Genomic DNA, 19080 nt, shown 5'->3' with positions numbered 1-19080 from the left:
CTTTCACATAATTTGATATTGTACTCTGTTTAATATATCTGGAGGCAGTCTTATGATGCAGGCAACTTTTTCCAACTAAACAGTGAAATCAGCAACTTGTGTGATGAAACATCTGTCTTGCTGAATGCTCATACTGCTTGTAAGCCATGAAGATAGTGGTGTTATTCATTTTCATTCGTGTTTGGCAGCTGCTTCTACAGATTCACTAGTCAGTCCTGCTTCACAAATGGAACCTATGTTTATGCTATTCTTAGAGTGGTCAGTGGTGATAAGTTGAGAACATAGTCAGTATATGATTTTATCAAGGTGTCACATTTTAATAGTTACCTCATGATATTTGGAAGTTAGACACAAAATTTATTTTATTTTTAGGAAATGATATACTCAGAGCACTGGAGAATGGTGTTTCAAACTATCCAAAGCTAGAGGGAAGATTTCCTCAAGTAGCTGGTCTAAGCTTCGCTTTTGACCCATCCAAAGCAGCGGGGCAGAGAGTAGATCCTCAGCTGGTGCGCATTGGGGATGAGTACCTGATTCCAGATCAGCATTATCGCCTTGCAACAAAGTCTTACCTTTATTCTGGCTGCGATGGATACACCATGTTTAAAGATGCCAAAATAGTGGTGAGTTATACACTCAGTTTGAAAGATAAAATAGAGGCAAGAATGTTTTGTAAGTTTGTGTGTGTGTGTGTGTGTGTGTGTGTGTGTGTGAGAGAGAGAGAGAGAGAGAGAGAGAGAGAGAGAGCATGCACGTGTGTGTTTGCGCGGGTGTGTGCACACAGAAGTCCTACAGATAGTTCTTAAAATGTGTATATGTTACATTAATGTCATCTAAAATGTTGGTAAATTTTCATTCCACTGGTTACAATTTCAAGCTCTCAGAGTTGGGTTGATTTGGGGTTATTTTCTTCCTCCCCTATTCCAAAAACATCATTTTTTGAGCATCTCCCTCCCTTTACCAAGTTTTAATGTGACTGTAAAGTATATTTTCGGCAGCAGTGAGAAATAACTCTTCCATTTGTGTACAGAATCACTAGATATACCTAAATGTATCTCACTGACTTTCACCATAACTGAGATTACGCTTGCTTCATGTAGGTGACTGCGATACCAAATATTTCACATACAGGTTTAACAATGTATTAGAGGAATGGAAACCGTATTTACAGTGTTTTGAAAATTATCTTAAAATCAGTTAATACTCTGTTATCAAAAGAAACTTCGAGGTTTGAAGATAAATCAGGGACTGAAGCATAAGAAAAGATATAATATATGACCTGATGAGTGGAATTCCAAATCAGAAATTTATATCAATTCACAGAGCATTCATGGAGGTAATGGATTGTGTACAGTGGAATGTAATAATGGAAGCAGTGAAAGTAGCAACTCACTGTAAAGGCATTGAGTGGCCAGTATGTACATAAACAAGACCAAAAATGTTGCCAAGCCTTCACAAAATGTTCTTCAGTGTGTTTTCAGCCTGGTTTTGTACCTCTTGATGACTGAGCTCCTCAACAGTGTGGGTACGTGTAACCTTTATTGCTTCCATAATTTACAGAAAGATTGTGTGGTGGTTTGCCACATAATACAGTTTTCTCCCAAGCCCTGTCATGTTGTTGGGCAGAAGTGGAGAATAAATTTGTCTCATCTATTATTTTGTAGTTTTTTAATTATTTTTTTTTTAATGAAGTATTGATTCTACCTGCTGGTATGTTACTCCAAAGTTAGTGGATACAGTGAAATATAAATGTATTACTCACACTAAATTAACTGTGACTGCTTAATTTTAGGTAGATGAAGATGAATGTCCTGAATTGGGTTTAGCAATTCAGAATCACTTCCATGCCATAAATATGCGCCTGGGCAAAACTAAACGACATTCAAAACACCGACAAAGCCTTGTAACTTTGTCTCGCAGGTAAGGTAACTGATTTTTTGTTTCACTAGGTGAGCTATATCTCCCTTCCTTTAGTTCTTCTGTACTGGCTAAATGTATCCTGCAAATCATTCAGAAGAAAACATATTTTTGTAGTAATAAATGTATTACTGTTTGCAGCACGGATTAAGGAATCTGAAAGTTAACATCACAAACTTTGTAAGATTCAATCAGTGTAGGCTTGTTAACATAAATAGGAGTTACAATAGAGAGTCAATCTGAGACAGTTATCTAGTAAGTATAATGAAAATAAAACGTTGTTCTCATACTCTTTTCACTCATAAAGTTTATTTTTACCAATGACCATCGACCAGTATGTTACAATGGATCACCACACAACTTTTGAAGTCACCCAGCTTTCAAAGTATGGCACTATAGAAGAATGCCAAAGATCATGTGTGTTTATGGAGTAACTGATGAAGAGGTGTAGAATTGAATGAAGGGTAAATGAGCTTTATAGCGCAACTACAGAAAAGAAAGGATATGTTGATATGCCACATCCTGATGGAATGTTTAATTTGGTAATGGGAGGAAGTGCATGTGATAAAAATTGTAGATGCAGACCAAGGCTTGACTACAGTAAGCGGGTTCAGGGTTATCTATGTTGCAATAGTTATGCACAAATGAAAAGACTTTCCAAAAGATAGACTAATGTGGAGAGCTGCATCAAAGTAGTCTTCAGACTGAAGACCACAACAATAATATTCAACTCTTTATATATTATATACCTAGAAATTGTATATAAATGTCTCAAAACAGGCAAGTTATATCATTCATTTAATACATAACTAGTATTAAGAAAAATGCAGTAAATGAAGCAGGCAAAAAGGATTACAAATGTCTCAAAAATGAGATCGTCAGGAAGTGCAAAATGGCTAAGCAGGGATGGCTAGAGGACAAATGTAAGGATGTAGAAGCTTATCTCGCTACGGGTAAGATAGATACTGCCTACAGGAAAATTAAAGAGACCTTTGGAGAAAAGAGAACCACTTGTATGAATATCAAGAGCTCAGATGGAAACCCAGTCCTAAGCAAAGAAGGAAAAGCAGAATGGTGGAAGGAGTATATAGAGGGTCTATACAATGGCAATGTTCTTGAGGACAATATTATGGAAATGGAAGAGAAGGTAGAAAAAGATGAAATGGGAGCTATGATACTGCGTAAAGAGTTTGTCAGAGCACTGAAAGACCTAAGTCGAAACAAGGCCCCGGGAGTAGACAACATTCCATTAGAACTACTGACGGCCTTGGGAGAACCTGTCCTGACAAGACTCTACCATCTGGTGAGTAAGATGTATGAGACACGTGAAATACCCTCAGACTTCAAGAAGAATATAAAAATTCCAATCCCAAAGAAAGCAGGTGTTGACAGACGTGAAAATTACCGAACTATCAGTTTAATAAGTCACTGCTGCAAAATACTAACACGAATTCTTTACAGATGAATGGAAAGACTAGTAGAAGCCGACCTCGGGGAAGATCAGTTTGGATTCCGTAGAAATGTTGGAACACGTGAGGCAATACTGACCGTATGACTTATCTTAAGAGAAAGATTAAGGAAAGGCAAACCTACGTTTCTAGCATTTGTACACTTAGGGAAAGCTTTTGACAATGTTGACTGGAATACTCTCTTTCAAATTCTAAAGGTGGCAGGGGTAAAATACAGGGAGCGAAAGGCTATTTACAATTTGTACAGAAACCAGATGGCAGTTATAAGAGTCGAGGGGCATGAAAGGGAAGCAGTGGTTGGGAAGGGAGTAAGACAGGGTTGTAGCCTCTCCCCGATGTTATTCAATCTGTATATTGAGCAAGCAGTAAAGGAAACAAAAGAAAAATTCGGAGTAAGTATTAAAATCCATGGAGAAGAAATAAAAACTTTGAGGTTCGCCGGTGACATTGTAATTCTGTCAGACAGCAAAGGACTTGGAAGAGCAGTTGAACGGAATGGACAGTGTCTTGAAAGGAGGATACTAGATGAACATCAACAAAAGCAAAATGAGGATAATGGAATGTAGTCGAATTAGTTGGGTGATGCTGAAGGAATTAGATTAGGAAATGAGACACTTAAAGTAATAAAGGAGTTTTGCTATTTGTTGTTGTTGTTGTTATCTTCAGTCCTGAGACTGGTTTGATGCAGCTCTCCAAGCTACTCTATCCTGTGCAAGCTTCTTCATCTCCCAGTACCTACTGCAACCTACATCCTTCTGAATCTGCTTAGTATATTCATCTCTTGGTCTCCCCCTGCGATTTTTACCCTCCACGCTGCCTTCCAATACTAAATTGGTGATCCCTTGATGCCTCAGAACATGTCCTACCAACCGATCCCTTCTTCTGGTCAAGTTGTGCCACAAACTTCTCTTCTCCCCAATCCTATTCAATACTTCCTCATTAGTTATGTGATCTACCCATCTAATCTTCAGCATTCTTCTATAGCACCACATTTCGAAAGCTTCTATTCTCTTCTTGTCCAAACTATTTACCATCCATGTTTCACTTCCATACATGGCTACACTCCATACAAATACTTTCAGAAATGACTTCCTGACACTTAAATCTATACTCGATGTTAACAAATTTCTCTTCTTCAGAAACGCTTTCCTTGCCATTGCCAGTCTACATTTTATATCTTCTCTACTTCGACCATCATCAGTTATTTTGCTCCCCAAATAGCAAAACTCCTTTACTACTTTAAGTGTCTCATTTCCTAATCTAATACCCTCAACGTCACCCGACTTAATTCGACTACATTCCATTATCCTCGTTTTGCTTTTGTTGATGTTCATCTTATATCCTCCCTTCAAGACACCATCCATTCCGTTCAACTGCTCTTCCAAGTCCTTTGCTGTCTCTGACAGAATTACAATGTCATCGGCGAACCTCAAAGTTTTTATTTCTTCTCCATGGATTTTAATACCTACTCCAAATTTTTCTTTTGTTTCCTTTACTGCTTGCTCAATATACAGATTGAATAACATTGGGGAGAGGCTACAACCCTGTCTCACTCCCTTCCCAACCGCTGCTTCCCTCTCATGCCCCTCGACTCTTATAACTGCCATCTGGTTTCTGTACAAATTGTAAATAGCCTTTCGCTCCCTGTATTTTACCCCTGCCACCTTCAGAATTTGAAAGAGAGTATTCCAGTCAACATTGTCAAAAGCTTTCTCTAAGTCTACAAATGCTAGAAACGTAGGTTTGCCTTTCCTTAATCTTTCTTCTAAGATAAGTCGTAAGGTCAGTATTGCCTCACGTGTTCCAGTATTTCTACGGAATCCAAACTGATCTTCCCCGAGGTCGGCTTCTACTAGTCTTTCCATTCGTCTGTAAAGAATTCGTGTTAGTATTTTGCAGCTGTGGCTTATTAAACTGATTGTTCGGTAATTTTCACATCTGTCAACACCTGCTTTCTTTGGGATTGGAATTATTATATTCTTCTTGAAGTCTGAGGGTATTTCGCCTGTTTCATACATCTTGCTCACCAGATGGTAGAGTTTTGTCAGGACTGGCTCTCCCAAGGCCGTCAGTAGTTCCAATGGAATGTTCTCTACTCCGGGGGCCTTGTTTCGACTCAGGTCTTTCAGTGCTCTGTCAAACTCTTCACGCAGTATCGTATCTCCCATTTCATCTTCATCTACATCCTCTTCCATTTCCATAATATTGTCCTCAAGTACATTGCCCTTGTATAGACCCTCTATATACTCCTTCCACCTTTCTGCTTTCCCTTCTTTGCTTAGAACTGGGTTTCCATCTGAGCTCTTGATGTTCATACAAGTGGTTCTCTTATCTCCAAAGGTCTCTTTAATTTTCCTGTAGGCAGTATCTATCTTACCCCTAGTGAGATAAGCCTCTACATCCTTACATTTGTCCTCTAGCCATCCCTGCTTAGCCATTCTGCACTTCCTGTCAATCTCATTTTTGAGACGTTTGTATTCCTTTTTGCCTGCTTCATTTACTGCATTTTTATATTTTCTCCTTTCATCAATTAAATTCAATATTTCTTCTGTTACCCAAGGATTTCTACTAGCCCTCGTCTTTTTACCTACTTGATCCTCTGCTGCCTTCACTATTTCATCCCTCAAAGCTACCCATTCTTCTTCTACTGTATTTCTTTCCCCCATTCCTGTCAATTGTTCCCTTATGCTCTCCCTGAAACTCTGTACAACCTCTGGTTCTTTCAGTTTATCCAGGTCCCATCTCCTTAAATTCCCACCTTTTTGCAGTTTCTTCAGTTTTAATCTACAGGTCATAACCAGTAGATTGTGGTCAGAGTCCACATCTGCCCCTGGAAATGTCTTACAATTTAAAACGTGGTTCCTAAATCTCTGTCTTACCATTATATAATCTATCTGATACCTTTTAGTATCTCCAGGGTTCTTTCATGTATACAACCTTCTATCATGATTCTTAAACCAAGTGTTAGCTATGATTAAGTTGTGCTCTGTGCAAAATTCTACCAGGCGGCTTCCTCTCTCATTTCTTAGCCCCAATCCATATTCACCTACTACGTTTCCTTCTCTCCCTTTTCCTACACTCGAATTCCAGTCACCCATGACTATTAAATTTTCGTCTCCCTTCACTATCTGAATAATTTCTTTTATTTCATCATACATTTCTTCAATTTCTTCGTCATCTGCAGAGCTAGTTGGCATATAAACTTGTACTACTGTAGTAGGTGTGGGCTTCGTATCTATCTTGGCCATAATAATGCGTTCACTATGCTGTTCGTAGTAGCTTACCTGCATTCCTATTTTCCTATTCATTATTAAACCTACTCCTGCATTACCCCTATTTGACTTTGTGTTTATAACCCTGTAGTCACCTGACCAGAAGTCTTGTTCCTCCTGCCACCGAACTTCACTAATTCCCACTATATCTAACTTTAACATATCCATTTCCCTTTTTAAATTTTCTAACCTACCTGCCCGATTAAGGGATCTGACATTCCACGCTCCGATCCGTAGAACGCCAGTTTTCTTTCTCCTGATAACGACATCCTCTTGAGTAGTCCCCGCCCGGAGATCCGAAAGGGGGACTATTTTACCTCCGGAATATTTTACCCAAGAAGACGCCATCATCATTTAATCATACAGTAAAGCTGCATGCCCTCGGGAAAAATTACGGCCGTAGTTTCCCCTTGCTTTCAGCCGTTCGCAGTACCAGCACAGCAAGGCCGTTTTGGTTATTGTTACAAGGCCAGATCAGTCAATCATCCAGACTGTTGCCCCTGCAACTACTGAAAAGGCTGCTGCCCCTCTTCAGAAACCAGTTTGTCTGGCCTCTCAACAGATACCCCTCCGTTGTGGTTGTACCTACGGTACGGCTATCTGTATCGCTGAGGCACGCAAGCCTCCCCACCAACGGCAAGGTCCATGGTTCATGGGGAGCATGGGGAGCAAAATAACTTATGATGGTCGAAGTAGAGAGGATATAAAATGTAGACTGGCAATGGCAAGGAAAGTGTTTCTGAAGAAGAGAAATTTGTTAACATTGAGTATAGATTTAAGTGTCAGGAAGTCGTTTCTGAAAGTATTTATATGGAGTGTAACCATGTATGGAAGTGAAACATGGACGATAAATAGTTTGGACAAGAAGAGAATAGAAGGTTTCAAAATGTGGTGCTACAGAAGAATGCTGAAGATTAGATGGGTAGATCACATAACTAATGAGGAGGTATTGAATAGAATTGGGGAAAAGAGGAGCTTGTAGCACAACTTGACTAGAAGAAGGGTTTGGTTGGTAGGGCATGTTCTGAGACATCGAGGGATCACCAATTTAGTATTGGAGGGCAGCATGGAGGGTAAAAAACATAGAGGGAGACCAAGAGGTGAATACACTAAGCAGATTCAGAAGTAGGTTGCAGTACGTACTGGGGATGAAGAAGCTTGCACAGGATAGAGTAGCATGGAGAGCTGCATCAAACCAGTCTCAGGACTGAAGACCACAAGAGCAACAGTATTAAGAATTTACCTCTCTGTCTCAAAAGTCACTTGTATAGCAAACAACAAGACCCTGAATCCAACGGTAACCAGCATCTACAAGTGCATATGTCATCAACATGTAGAACTTACAAATATCAGTCATTGTGAAACTATTAAGGAAAAACATTAAACATATATAACCACTTCAGTAAAGACTGGTTTTCATAGGAATTTTTAAAAGTATGAGTTTTCAATAAATGTGTGAGTTCCGCCTTGTCAGACACCTTTATCCAGGAAAACAGTGTGCCTTAGGGTTCCATCTTGAGTGTTGTCCTCTTTGCTATTGCCACTAACCCTATTATGACCTGTCTCCTGCTGTGTGTTTCCGGCTTCCTTTTCGTAGATGAAGATGTGTTCTAGTGCAGTTCTCTATGAGCTTGTCTCCTTCAGTAGCATCTTCAGTGATGTCTTGATCGTCTTTACTCATGGAGTATCGACAATGCCTTTCACTTTTCCACTGACAAAACCATTTGCATGAATTTCTGGTGGCGCAATTTTCATCCACCGTCTTTACATCTTGGGCCCGTTGCTCTTCTATTCGTTGAAACTACAAAATTCCTGGGATTCATTCTGAATAGAAAACTTTCGTAGTCCTCCTACGTGTCTTACATGGCGGCCAACTGTACACAGTCGCTCAGTGTCCTACATCTCCTCAGATGTACTGAGGTTGCGTCCGTCTCCTCTTTTACCTCCAGGAGTTCGCTTTTGGTTCTTGCTCTGGTAGCTTAACTTCAAGCTACCTCCCACTTTCCCGATGAGTGTGAATCCTTCACCACCTTGGTTTCATGTTGCAGCCCATGTTCACCTTGTTCTTCATTCGCTTCCTAAGGCCACTACTCCAGGCTCGCTCTAATGCCATAAGTTTTATGACCTTCACACAGCACTTTGCGGTAGTACCTTTGTGTACACTGATGGCTGTCAGGCTGACTGTGGTGTTGCGTGTGCCTTCATCATTGGCACCAACGATTTTTGCTATCAGATTCCGGAACACTGCTCAGTATTTACTGTTGTGACTTGGCAAGACAGCCAAGCCACTATGACCGGTAGCCGAAAGGCACGCATTTAAGCTCACGCAGGCTGGCGTGAGGTCTGGAACAGTTAAAGTAGTTGAGTCTAGTAAAAATAATATGTAGCTGCTGGAATACTTAACTTTAATCCATAATGGGTGAACATCGGTCTGACGGTACATGCATCACAAGATAAATAGCAAATGATAATGGCGCCTTGCTAGGTCGTAGCAAATGACGTAGCTGAATGTTATGCTAACTATCATCTCGGCAAATGAGAGCGTAATTTGTCAGTGAACTATCTCTAGCAAAGTCAGCTGTACAACTGGGGCGAGTGCTAGGAAGTCTCTCTAGACCTGCCGTGTGGCGGCGCTCGGTCTGCAATCACTGATAGTGGCGACACGCGGGTCCGACGTATACTAACGGACCGCGGCCGATTTAAAGGCTACCACCTAGCAAGTGTGGTGTCTGGCGGTGACACCACATTTACAGCAAAGCTTTTCGCCCTGTATCAGGCCATGCAATACATCCGGAGACACAGGCTTTTCAATGGCGTCATCTGCTCCTCCTCTCTCAGCGCCTTTAGAGCATGTGTGTGCTGTACACCATCCATCCCCTGGTGCAATGGGTCCAGGGAAGGTGTGACACCTTCCACTCTTGATGAAGCCAATGTGATGTTTATGTGAGTTCCTGGTCATGTCGGTCTGATGGGAAACGAGACCGCTGACACTGCTGTCAAGGATGCAGTCCTGATACCTTGGCCTGCTAGTTGTTCCATTCCCTCTGATGTCCTGTGTGTTGTCGTCTGTCAGCAGGTGGTATCACTTTTGCATCTCTCAGTGGCTTGAATGACTTCCTCTTGGCCCTCTCACCATGAGTAGTTCATGTCAGTTAGGTTGCATATTGGGCACTGTCTTTTTAGCCTCAATTTTGTGCTCATTGCCCTCAACCTTTGACAGTTCGCCATTTCCTGATTGAATGTCCTTTTTTTTAAACAACTTACATTCTTATTTATGTTTGCATTCTGTGTTATCAGCTGTTTTAGAGAACTTCATGCATGCTATCAACCACATTTTACTTTTTATCCATTGTCATCATGTCCTCCTCGCCATGTCTGGCGACAGCGACTCCGACAGTCATTTAGTGTGTATTGTGACGGGCTCGGATGTGGCTTGCAAAATCGAGCTTTACTTTGAAGATCCAGTCGCACGAAGTGCAATACAGTTGCCCAGTGAAGTTATACAGACAGATGTAATTAGACTTATCCATTGTAACAATATAACGAAGGACATTTAATCTTTCATTTAGGACCTCCATTTCTCTTTGGTGTATTTTTTGGATCTGTCTCCAAGTTCCTGTTTTTAGCTGTCTTTCCATCCATTGATTTGGACATGTAGTCGTTTTTAACTCCTTTTTTTTTTCTTTGTGTTCTACTGTTCTGACATGGTGCATGTGACCTAGTTGTTTTTCATGCGCTAAAACAAAACAAAACAAACAGATCTCAATAGAGGCTAAACTTGGGCATTATAACACAGTGATCAAAACCAAATATCTGTAAACAAGTGAATGTCACAGGTTGACAGGAAAGGTTTGATTGATTGAAGTTGAGAAGTTTGAGTGCAAGATTTTTTGGAAAATAATGGGTCTTGAAATGATACCTGGACACAGAGACCACAAGGAAGAGAAGATTTGTGTGGGGAATAATGAAAGGCTAGTGGAGTCAATAAGGCTACTATGACCAGTGTTCTACATACATCTGTTCAAGATGAATGTGACCTGAGTAACAAAGCAGACTCTTAATGCACTGAAGAATGGACCCAAAGTTTCTGGTAAATGGTTCAGGAAGGTATGAAATGATCTAAAGAGCATTTGAGTACAGATTACGTGATCAACAATTTAAAGGGCTTCCATAATAAGCAAAACCAGAACACGGGCTGGATGTATGTGAGAAGGCAAGCAGCCAGAGAAAGAATGCGATGGTTTTGGGCTGCAAAATGTTGCAACAATCAGAGAAGTACATGAGTGACAATAACTTCTTAAAGGATCACACTGAAACAAAAAACACCTGTTCATTATCACCAGCTGAACTCACTGTGAGGCTTCCTTCCCTATTTTGTGATAATATAAAATGAGCTGTTCTTCTTTTGATGTCTTCCATTAATCCTATCAGGTAAGGATCCTGTACCCTGTAGTAGTACTCCAGAAGAGGAAACACAAGTGTAGTAAATGCATTGTCTTTTTACACAGTCTTTGTAACACCTTCTGCACAGTATTTTCTGTGTGAGGGTTCCACTTTAAGTTGGTCATAATTGTAATCCCTAAGAATACACAGTGTCCCAGGTGGAATGGTCAGTATTCAGGATATTATAGGAATGATCATTCGAAGCAATAAAGTGTAGTAACTTTGGGCTCTAAAATGCATGCCTTAAGAGCTATGAGTACTTGTTCATCTTTGATACTAAGAAACATCTCTTCAACTGAACAAGTGCTCATAGCTCTTGAGGTACATATTTTAGAGCTCATGTTTGCTAGACATTTTTGCTTTGAATGATCGTTCCTGTCATATCACAGAATATTGGCCTTTCCTTCTGGGGTACCCTATGTAGTTGAACTGACAGCCTTTAAGTTCATGTGATTGATAGTGTAACTGAAACTTAACAGAATTTTTCATTGTTTATCTGTAGTACTTAACACTTTTTATTGTTCAAGTTCCAACCCCACTCTTTGTACCATGCAGATAGCTTGGCTAAATCATTTTGTAATTTGTTTTGATCTTCTAATGACTTAAGTAGATGACAAAAAACACAACATTATCAGCGAACGATCGTGGGGGACTCTTCATATAGAGGATGTCGTACTGGATGAAAGTAGACTTGTCAGTACAATAGCGGGTTCTTTAATTTGCTCTTGGAGGAGATGGAATGTAAACTATAACATATAAAATATTAGTAAGAAGAATTATTGCATTGTATTATAAGAAGAATTACTTAACTTTGTGCAATCCATTTCCACAGGATTGTCATGGTATTCACAATTGTCTCTGAGTGCATTTAACAATAACTCTCACATAGAATTCTGCCTAATACATTGATCACACAGCTGCCCTACTAGAAGACAATGCTGTCATCTGAGTCGATTATTACAGCCTGAGCTAAGTGGTACTGTGCTTGGTCTTAAGTAGAAGACTGGTTGCAGTGGTGTAGCAAAATGTTTTTGGGTGTGGCTATGTGGGTGTAGCTCATTTGGTGATGTGACTTGCAGTGACTATCTTCTCTTGTGGTCACATTGCGAGGTACCAACCTTGCTTCGGCACCTTGCTCTTCAGACGACACCACAGAAGAGATGTTGAGTGGCATACAGGCACAACAGAAAACTGCTAAACACACACACACACACACACACACACACACACACACACATGGGCGAGCACTGTGCCTGATGGCAGAAGCAATCTGTTGGTGATGGAGGTAAGGGGGAGGCTGGGGTGGGGAATAGAGAGGAATATCAGGGTAGGGGTGGGAGAGACATCTGTGCTTGTGGGAGCATGCAGGAGAATGGTGAGGATAAGGTATGGCTGCTAGGTGCATTCATGAGGTTTGAGGTGTGGTGGTGGGGGTGGGGGGAGAGAGGCAGAAAAGAAGTAGAGGGAGGGAAAAAGACTAATGGGTGCTTGATGGAATAGAAGACTGTGTAGTGCTGAAGTGGGGGTGGGGAAGTGGATAGGTGGGCGAAGGTTATGGACTAGCAAAGGTTGAGGCCAGGGGGATTATCGAAACATAAGATATAATGGAGGGGGAGGTTCCACATGCACAGTTCAGAAAAGTTGGTGTTGGTAGGAAGGATCCAGATGGGAAAGGTTGTGATGCAGCCATTGAAGTGAAGTGCTTGGTGTTGGGTAGCATGTTCAGCAAATGGGTGGTTTGGCTATAGTTTGGTCACAATTCGTCAGTGGCCATTCATGTGTACAGACAGCTTAGGAAGCAGCAAAGTGGTTGCAGCTTAGTTTGTAGATCATAGGACTGCTTTAAAACAGCTAGCACTGCATTTGATGGGATGTGTGATGCCTATGACCAGACAGGAGGAGGAGGTTGTGGTGGGAGGATGTATGGGACAGGTCTTGAATGTAGGTCTATTGCAGGGATATGAGCCATGGAGGTTGACCTCCACCTCAAAGATGGCTACATCCATACATATCAAATTACCGACTGCCTGCAATACCTCCACTTCAACAGTCAGCACTCATTCCATACCTAGAAATCCCTGTGTCCATCGCATCTTTAGTGATGAGGGGTCCCTCTCTAAATATGTTAAGGGTCTCATTGAGGCATTCACAACCTTGTACAGAAACAGATATCCTGTTCCTTGTCTCTCCAGTCGCCTGCCACCTCCCAGATTCCCACCATCCAGTCACAAAGGAGCACTCCCCTTGTGACCCAGACAGGGAAAACTGAATCATGTTCTCTGCCAGGTTTTGACTACCTCTCATTGTGCCCTGAAATGGGGAATATCCTACCCACTATGCTTCTCACCCCTCCCACAGTGGTATTCTGCCACACATTGAACTTATGCAATGTCCTTGTCCATCCCGACTCCAGCCCTGCTCCTATCCCCTCCCTTATGGCTCATATCCTTGCAGTAGGCATAGGTGCAAGACCTGTCCCTTACATCCTCTCACCACCTCCTACTCCAGTCGACCACAAGCGTCACCTATCCCATCAAAGGCAAGACTCCCTGTGAAAGAGGTCACATGATCTACAAACTAAGCTGCAACCAGTGTGCTGTTTTCTATGTGGACATGACAACCAACGAACTTGATTTGATTTGATTTGATTTACTTTCATTCCAATTGATCCGTAGTGAGGAGGTCCTCCAGGATGTGGAACATGTCAGAAAAACAACAATACATGACAGATATTTACAACTAAAACAAATAAGCTAATGTACCATTCCACAGGTCCCAAGTGGAATGATCGTCATTTTTTAATGAACACTAAGAGTCATTTTACAAATACTAATGCACTGAATTTAAAATAAAAAAGTTTTTTATTTATTTATAAGGTAATAAACATGTAATACAACTACTGTAATACTTATTTACAATGAACACATTACTGCACTGAAATGGTGCAGAAGTTAGATTATACTTACTTACTTACACACACACACACACACACACACACACACACACACACACATTTTCAGTGAACACATTACTGCACTGAAATTGTGCAGAAGTTATGTTGTACTTATATACAAATCAGTTGGTTTTACTAAGAAATTCATCAATGGAGTAGAAGGAGTTGGCCACCAATAAATCCTTTAGGCTTCTCTTAAACTGAATTTCATTGGTTTTTAAGCTTTTTATGGCTGCTGGCAAGTTATTGAAAATGTGTGTTCCTGAATAATGCACACCTTTTTGTACAAGACTAAGTGACTTTAAATCCTTGTGAAGATTATTCTTATTTCTAGTATTGATTCCATGAATTGAGCTGTTGGTTTGAAAAAGTGATATATTTTTAATGACAAATTTCATTAAGGAATAAATATATTGGGAAGCTGTAGTTAGTATCCCTAGTTCCCTAAACAGGCTTCTGCAGGATGTTCTTGAGTTCACACCACATATAATTCTTACTGCACATTTTTGTGCCGGAAAACTTTAGCTTGGCTTGATGAATTACCCCAAAAAATAATCCCATATGACATTATGGAATGAAAGTAAGCATAGTATGCCAGCTTTTTCATTTTTATATCCCCTATGTCTGACAAAATTCGCATTGCAAACAGAGATTTGTTAAGACGCTTCAGCAGTTCTGTGGTGTGCTCCTCCCAGTTGAATTTATTATCAAGCTGTAATCCCAAGAATTTAACACTGTCCACTTCTTCTATCTTCTTGTCATCGTATGTTAGACATATCTTCTTGGGACACCCCTTACAAGTTCTGAACTGCATGTAGTGTGTTTTTTCAAAGTTTAGTGACAAAGAATTGGCTAGGAACCAGTGATTAATGTCCACAAATATTTTATTGGCTGATCTTTCTAAGACTACACTTGATTTGCTATTTATTGCAATGTTTGTATCATCGGCAAACAAAACAAACTTGGCATCTGCCTGTTCTCATGAATGTTGACAGACAAACTGTGCCCAAGAGACACCTGGCCCAACGCCCTTTTTTGAATTGTGCAGGGAGAACTCTCGCTGCAATATATGCTACTTTCTCATAACCCTCCTGGCCTCAACCTTCCCAATTCCCTGTCTTGCCCTCTCACTCCCACCCCCATCTATCCCCTTCCCTGCTCGCTCTCTAGCACTATATAGCCATCTATCCTACCAACCCACCCAGCTGTCTTTCTCCCCTGCTCTGCGACCCGCCCCCCCCCCCCCCCCCTCCTGTAAAACTCCTGACTGCACCTAGCTGTCCAACCCTATCCTCACAATGTCCTTGCATGCTCTTACAAGCAGCACTTTACTGTCCTCCACCCATACCCTGCTATTTCACAGGTTGCTTCTCCCAACATCTCCTCAATAGGATGAGTAGCAATCTTTTTCTTAATATTGTCATTGTTTCATCCTGGATTTTCCTGCAACATTTTCATGGAAAATCCCAAAGTAGATGACTTCCTGTCAGTTACTACAGACTGACCTTTCTGCAGGAAATCATGAATCTAATTGCAGAGCTGAGACAGTGCTCCAGAGGCACTCACAATAGAAGCTGCTGGCGAGGACTGGCACCAAAAGCCATCTGAAAAACTAGAAATATGGAATCAACTTGATACCCTGTCAATAGCATTCGTTACTTCATATAAATAGAGAGTCAGTTGTGTTTCAGAAGTGCAATATATTCTGAAACCAAGCTGGTTGTAGTCAATAGAGTGTTTTCTTCAAAGTGTTTCATAATGTTGGAACACAGTATATGCCCCAAAATGCTTATCGTCCTCATACCACCAACCTGAATTTGAAGGGGCAGGAGGGTGAGAGGAAAGGAACCAATTATTAATTTATTCCAGTTTTTGAATATAACTTCTCGCCATACTAACTTACAGGGACTATCTACTCTAGCTCCAGTTTTTCTACAAGTAAAACTACTATTACCTGCAACAATCACACTGCTGTGAACTGAATTTAGTCCATTGTTTCAGCACACCATTAGTTCTTTGGTAAAAACTTTAGCTGAACTTATCTCTGGCTTCAGAAAGCCTTCAGTACATATAACTAATTTTGCTTCAGTGATTTCTATGAGTTCTTGGAGTTCTGGTTCTTTTCCAACACAGGTACAACAGTTTACAATCATAATACAAATGTTTTATGAGCTCACCCTTATCTCGTGTTCGACTTGCTCCCTTTGAGACTGTACCCCTGCTTTTCTGAAGTCCTTAAACCTGAAAAACTGCCCAGTCTGTTTCACACAGCCATTGCTACCTATGTAGTAACCTCCTATGTATAGTGGACACTTAAACTATTAAGGAAATCCAGACCCCTCTCCATCCTGTAATGCAAATCAAGGAATCTGTAGCCTAGACACTCATGGAACTGCCTAAACCTCCCATTTAACCACTCTATTCAGCGCTCTACTGAATATTGGCAGTCGCTCCTGTAAATGATGCTGCAGATGATGAGATTTAATTTCATCTTGTAAGCAAGACTAGCTGTCTTTATCACTTCAGACAGCTGCAGGAAACCTGAGAAAACCTCTTCTGGTCTAAAGCAACACACATCCTTAGTACTGACATGTGCCACCACCTGCAGTTGTACCTTGTATGACATCCAGAAAGATCAGTTCCACATCTGGAATAACTCTCCCCAATATGCACACAGGGTACAAATTGGACATTTTCTCCTCATTATCAACCATATCCCTAAGTGGCTTCATCATGAGCATAACATTGGAGCTCCCAAACACCAATAATCCAACCCTCTTTGAAGTCTCAGACCTTGCAGGCCAAGGAGGAGCTCTTAAAACTTTCAGCTATGGGCATGAGCATGTATAAGAAATGTAGCAGAACTTTAGTGGAATAAGTGACCAGGCTGTTGATAGATGTGTACTTAGTAAAACAGTTTGTGATGTGAGAGACCATCGATGTTACAAAGTCTCTGTAAATAAACTTTTAAAGCAACAGGACCTACTACACAGCAGATCTGAAACAAAGCATAGGGCTAGTTATAAATACCAAATGGAACAAGACTGGCTGTCAAAAGCTTCTGTGATATCCTGATCATTGAAAGTTATTTTCATTTTACTCCACTCTAATGATTTAGTTTCATATTGCAGAATTTTGGTTTTAGTTAGGTTTAGTTTTAATCCATTTTGATAGAACCAAGCGTCAAGATTTTCTGAATTATTTTTGACACTTTTTAGAATCCTTTCAGTTGGCTCATTTTCAATGAGAATTGATGTATCATCAGCAAATAAAACAGAAAGGACATCAATAGCAAGTGGTAGGTCATTTATGTGAAAAAGGAAGATAAAGGGACATAAAATCATACCATGTGGGACTTCTTGGGAAATTTTTTTCCTGTTTGAGAAGTAATTGCTTGAAGTTCAGATTACAATTAGTCTTTGTTTCCTATCTGTGAAGTAAGAGTTGAACCTCTGTAAAGCTTGTCCCTGATTTTTTTTGTTTATTTATTTATTTCTTGTTCCGTAGATCCTGGAAGCGAGTGAATCGCAAGGATGTGGAACGTGTCAAATCGTACAGAGTTCAAGCATAACTTGTATAAATACATACAATAAAGATACAATGTAAATAAAATCGATAGACAACAGCACAATCTATAAACAGAAAATTGTTTTTCACATATTAAGGATAAGTAATATATATATTTAAAAACAAAGATGATGTGACTTACCAAATGAAAGTGCTGGCAGGTCGACAGACACACAAAAATAACACAAACATACACACAAAATCCTAGCTTTCGCAACCAATGGTTGCCTCGTCAGGAAAGAGGGAAGGAGAGGGAAAGACAAAAGGATTTGGGTTTTAAGGGAGAGGGTAAGGAGTCATTCCAATCCCGGGAGCGGAAAGACTCACCTTAGGGGGAAAGGAGGGAAAAAAGGACAGGTATACACTCGCACACACACACATATCCATCCTCATATACACAGACACAAGCAGATACACCCTTCCTTTTTTCCCTCCTTTTTCCCCCCAAGGCGAGTCCCCCCGCCCCCGGGACCGGAACGACTCCCCACCCTCTCCCCCAAAACCCAAATCCCCCCGTCCCTCCCCCCCCCCCCCTCCCCCCCGACGAGGCAACCATTGGTCGCGAAAGCCAGACCTTGCGTGTATGTTTGTGTTTGTCTGTGTGTCTATCGACCCGCCAGCGCTCCCGTTCGGCAAGTCTCATCATCTTTCTTTTTAAATATATTTTTCCCACGTGGAACGCTTCCCTCTATTATATTCATATATATATATATATATGGTTATAATAGAAGGAAACATTCCACGAAGGAAAAATATATTTAAAAACAAAGATGATGTGACCCACCAAACGAAAGCGCTGGCAGGTCGACAGACACACAAAAAAAAAAACAAAAAAAAAAAAACAAAAAAAAAAAAACAAAAAAACAAAAAAAAAAACAAAAAACAAAAAAAAAACAAAAAAAAAACAAAAAAAAACAAAAAAAAACAAAAAAAAAAACACAAACATACACACAAAATCCAAGCCCTCGCAACCAACGGCCGCCCCGCCAGGAAAGAGGGAAGGAGAAGGAAAGACAAAAGGATATGGGTTCCAAGGGAGAGGGCAAGGAGTCACCCCAATCCCGGGAGCGGAAAGACCCACCTTAGGGTCCCTTGCCCTCTCCCTTGGAACCCATATCCTTTTGTCTTTCCTTCTCCTTCCCTCTTTCCTGGCGGGGCGGCCGTTGGTTGCGAGGGCTTGGATTTTGTGTGTATGTTTGTGTTTTTTTTTTTTTTTGTGTGTCTGTCGACCTGCCAGCGCTTTCGTTTGGTGGGTCACATCATCTTTGTTTTTAAATATATTTTTCCTTCGTGGAATGTTTCCTTCTATTATAACCATATATATATATATATATATATTTAAAAAGAAAGATGATGAGACTTACCAAACAAAAGCGCTGGCAGGTCGATAGACACAGAGACAAACACAAACATACACACAAAATCTAGCTTTCGCAACCAATGGTTGCCTCGTCAGGAA

The 19080-nt window shown here is 40.7% G+C and overlaps 1 protein-coding gene across 4 annotated transcripts in view; it reads left to right on the top strand.

Annotated features, from left to right (window-relative positions):
- LOC126092021 (mannosylglucosyl-3-phosphoglycerate phosphatase) overlaps nucleotides 1-19080 on the top strand; it is a 202693-nt gene that overhangs the window by 147798 nt on the left and 35815 nt on the right. For all 4 annotated transcript variants that reach the window (XM_049907410.1, XM_049907408.1, XM_049907409.1 and 1 more), the window contains 2 exons: nucleotides 373-623; nucleotides 1793-1920. In XM_049907410.1, the coding sequence (XP_049763367.1) occupies nucleotides 373-623; nucleotides 1793-1920 (379 nt within the window). The remainder of the gene's footprint in view (nucleotides 1-372; nucleotides 624-1792; nucleotides 1921-19080) is intronic.

This window comes from Schistocerca cancellata, chromosome 7 (genome assembly GCF_023864275.1).
Source record: "Schistocerca cancellata isolate TAMUIC-IGC-003103 chromosome 7, iqSchCanc2.1, whole genome shotgun sequence".
In the NCBI taxonomy this organism is placed as follows: Eukaryota; Metazoa; Arthropoda; class Insecta; order Orthoptera; family Acrididae; genus Schistocerca; species Schistocerca cancellata.
The sequence above is the reverse complement of the archived record's forward strand: the minus strand, read 5'-3'. Positions and strand labels throughout refer to the sequence as shown.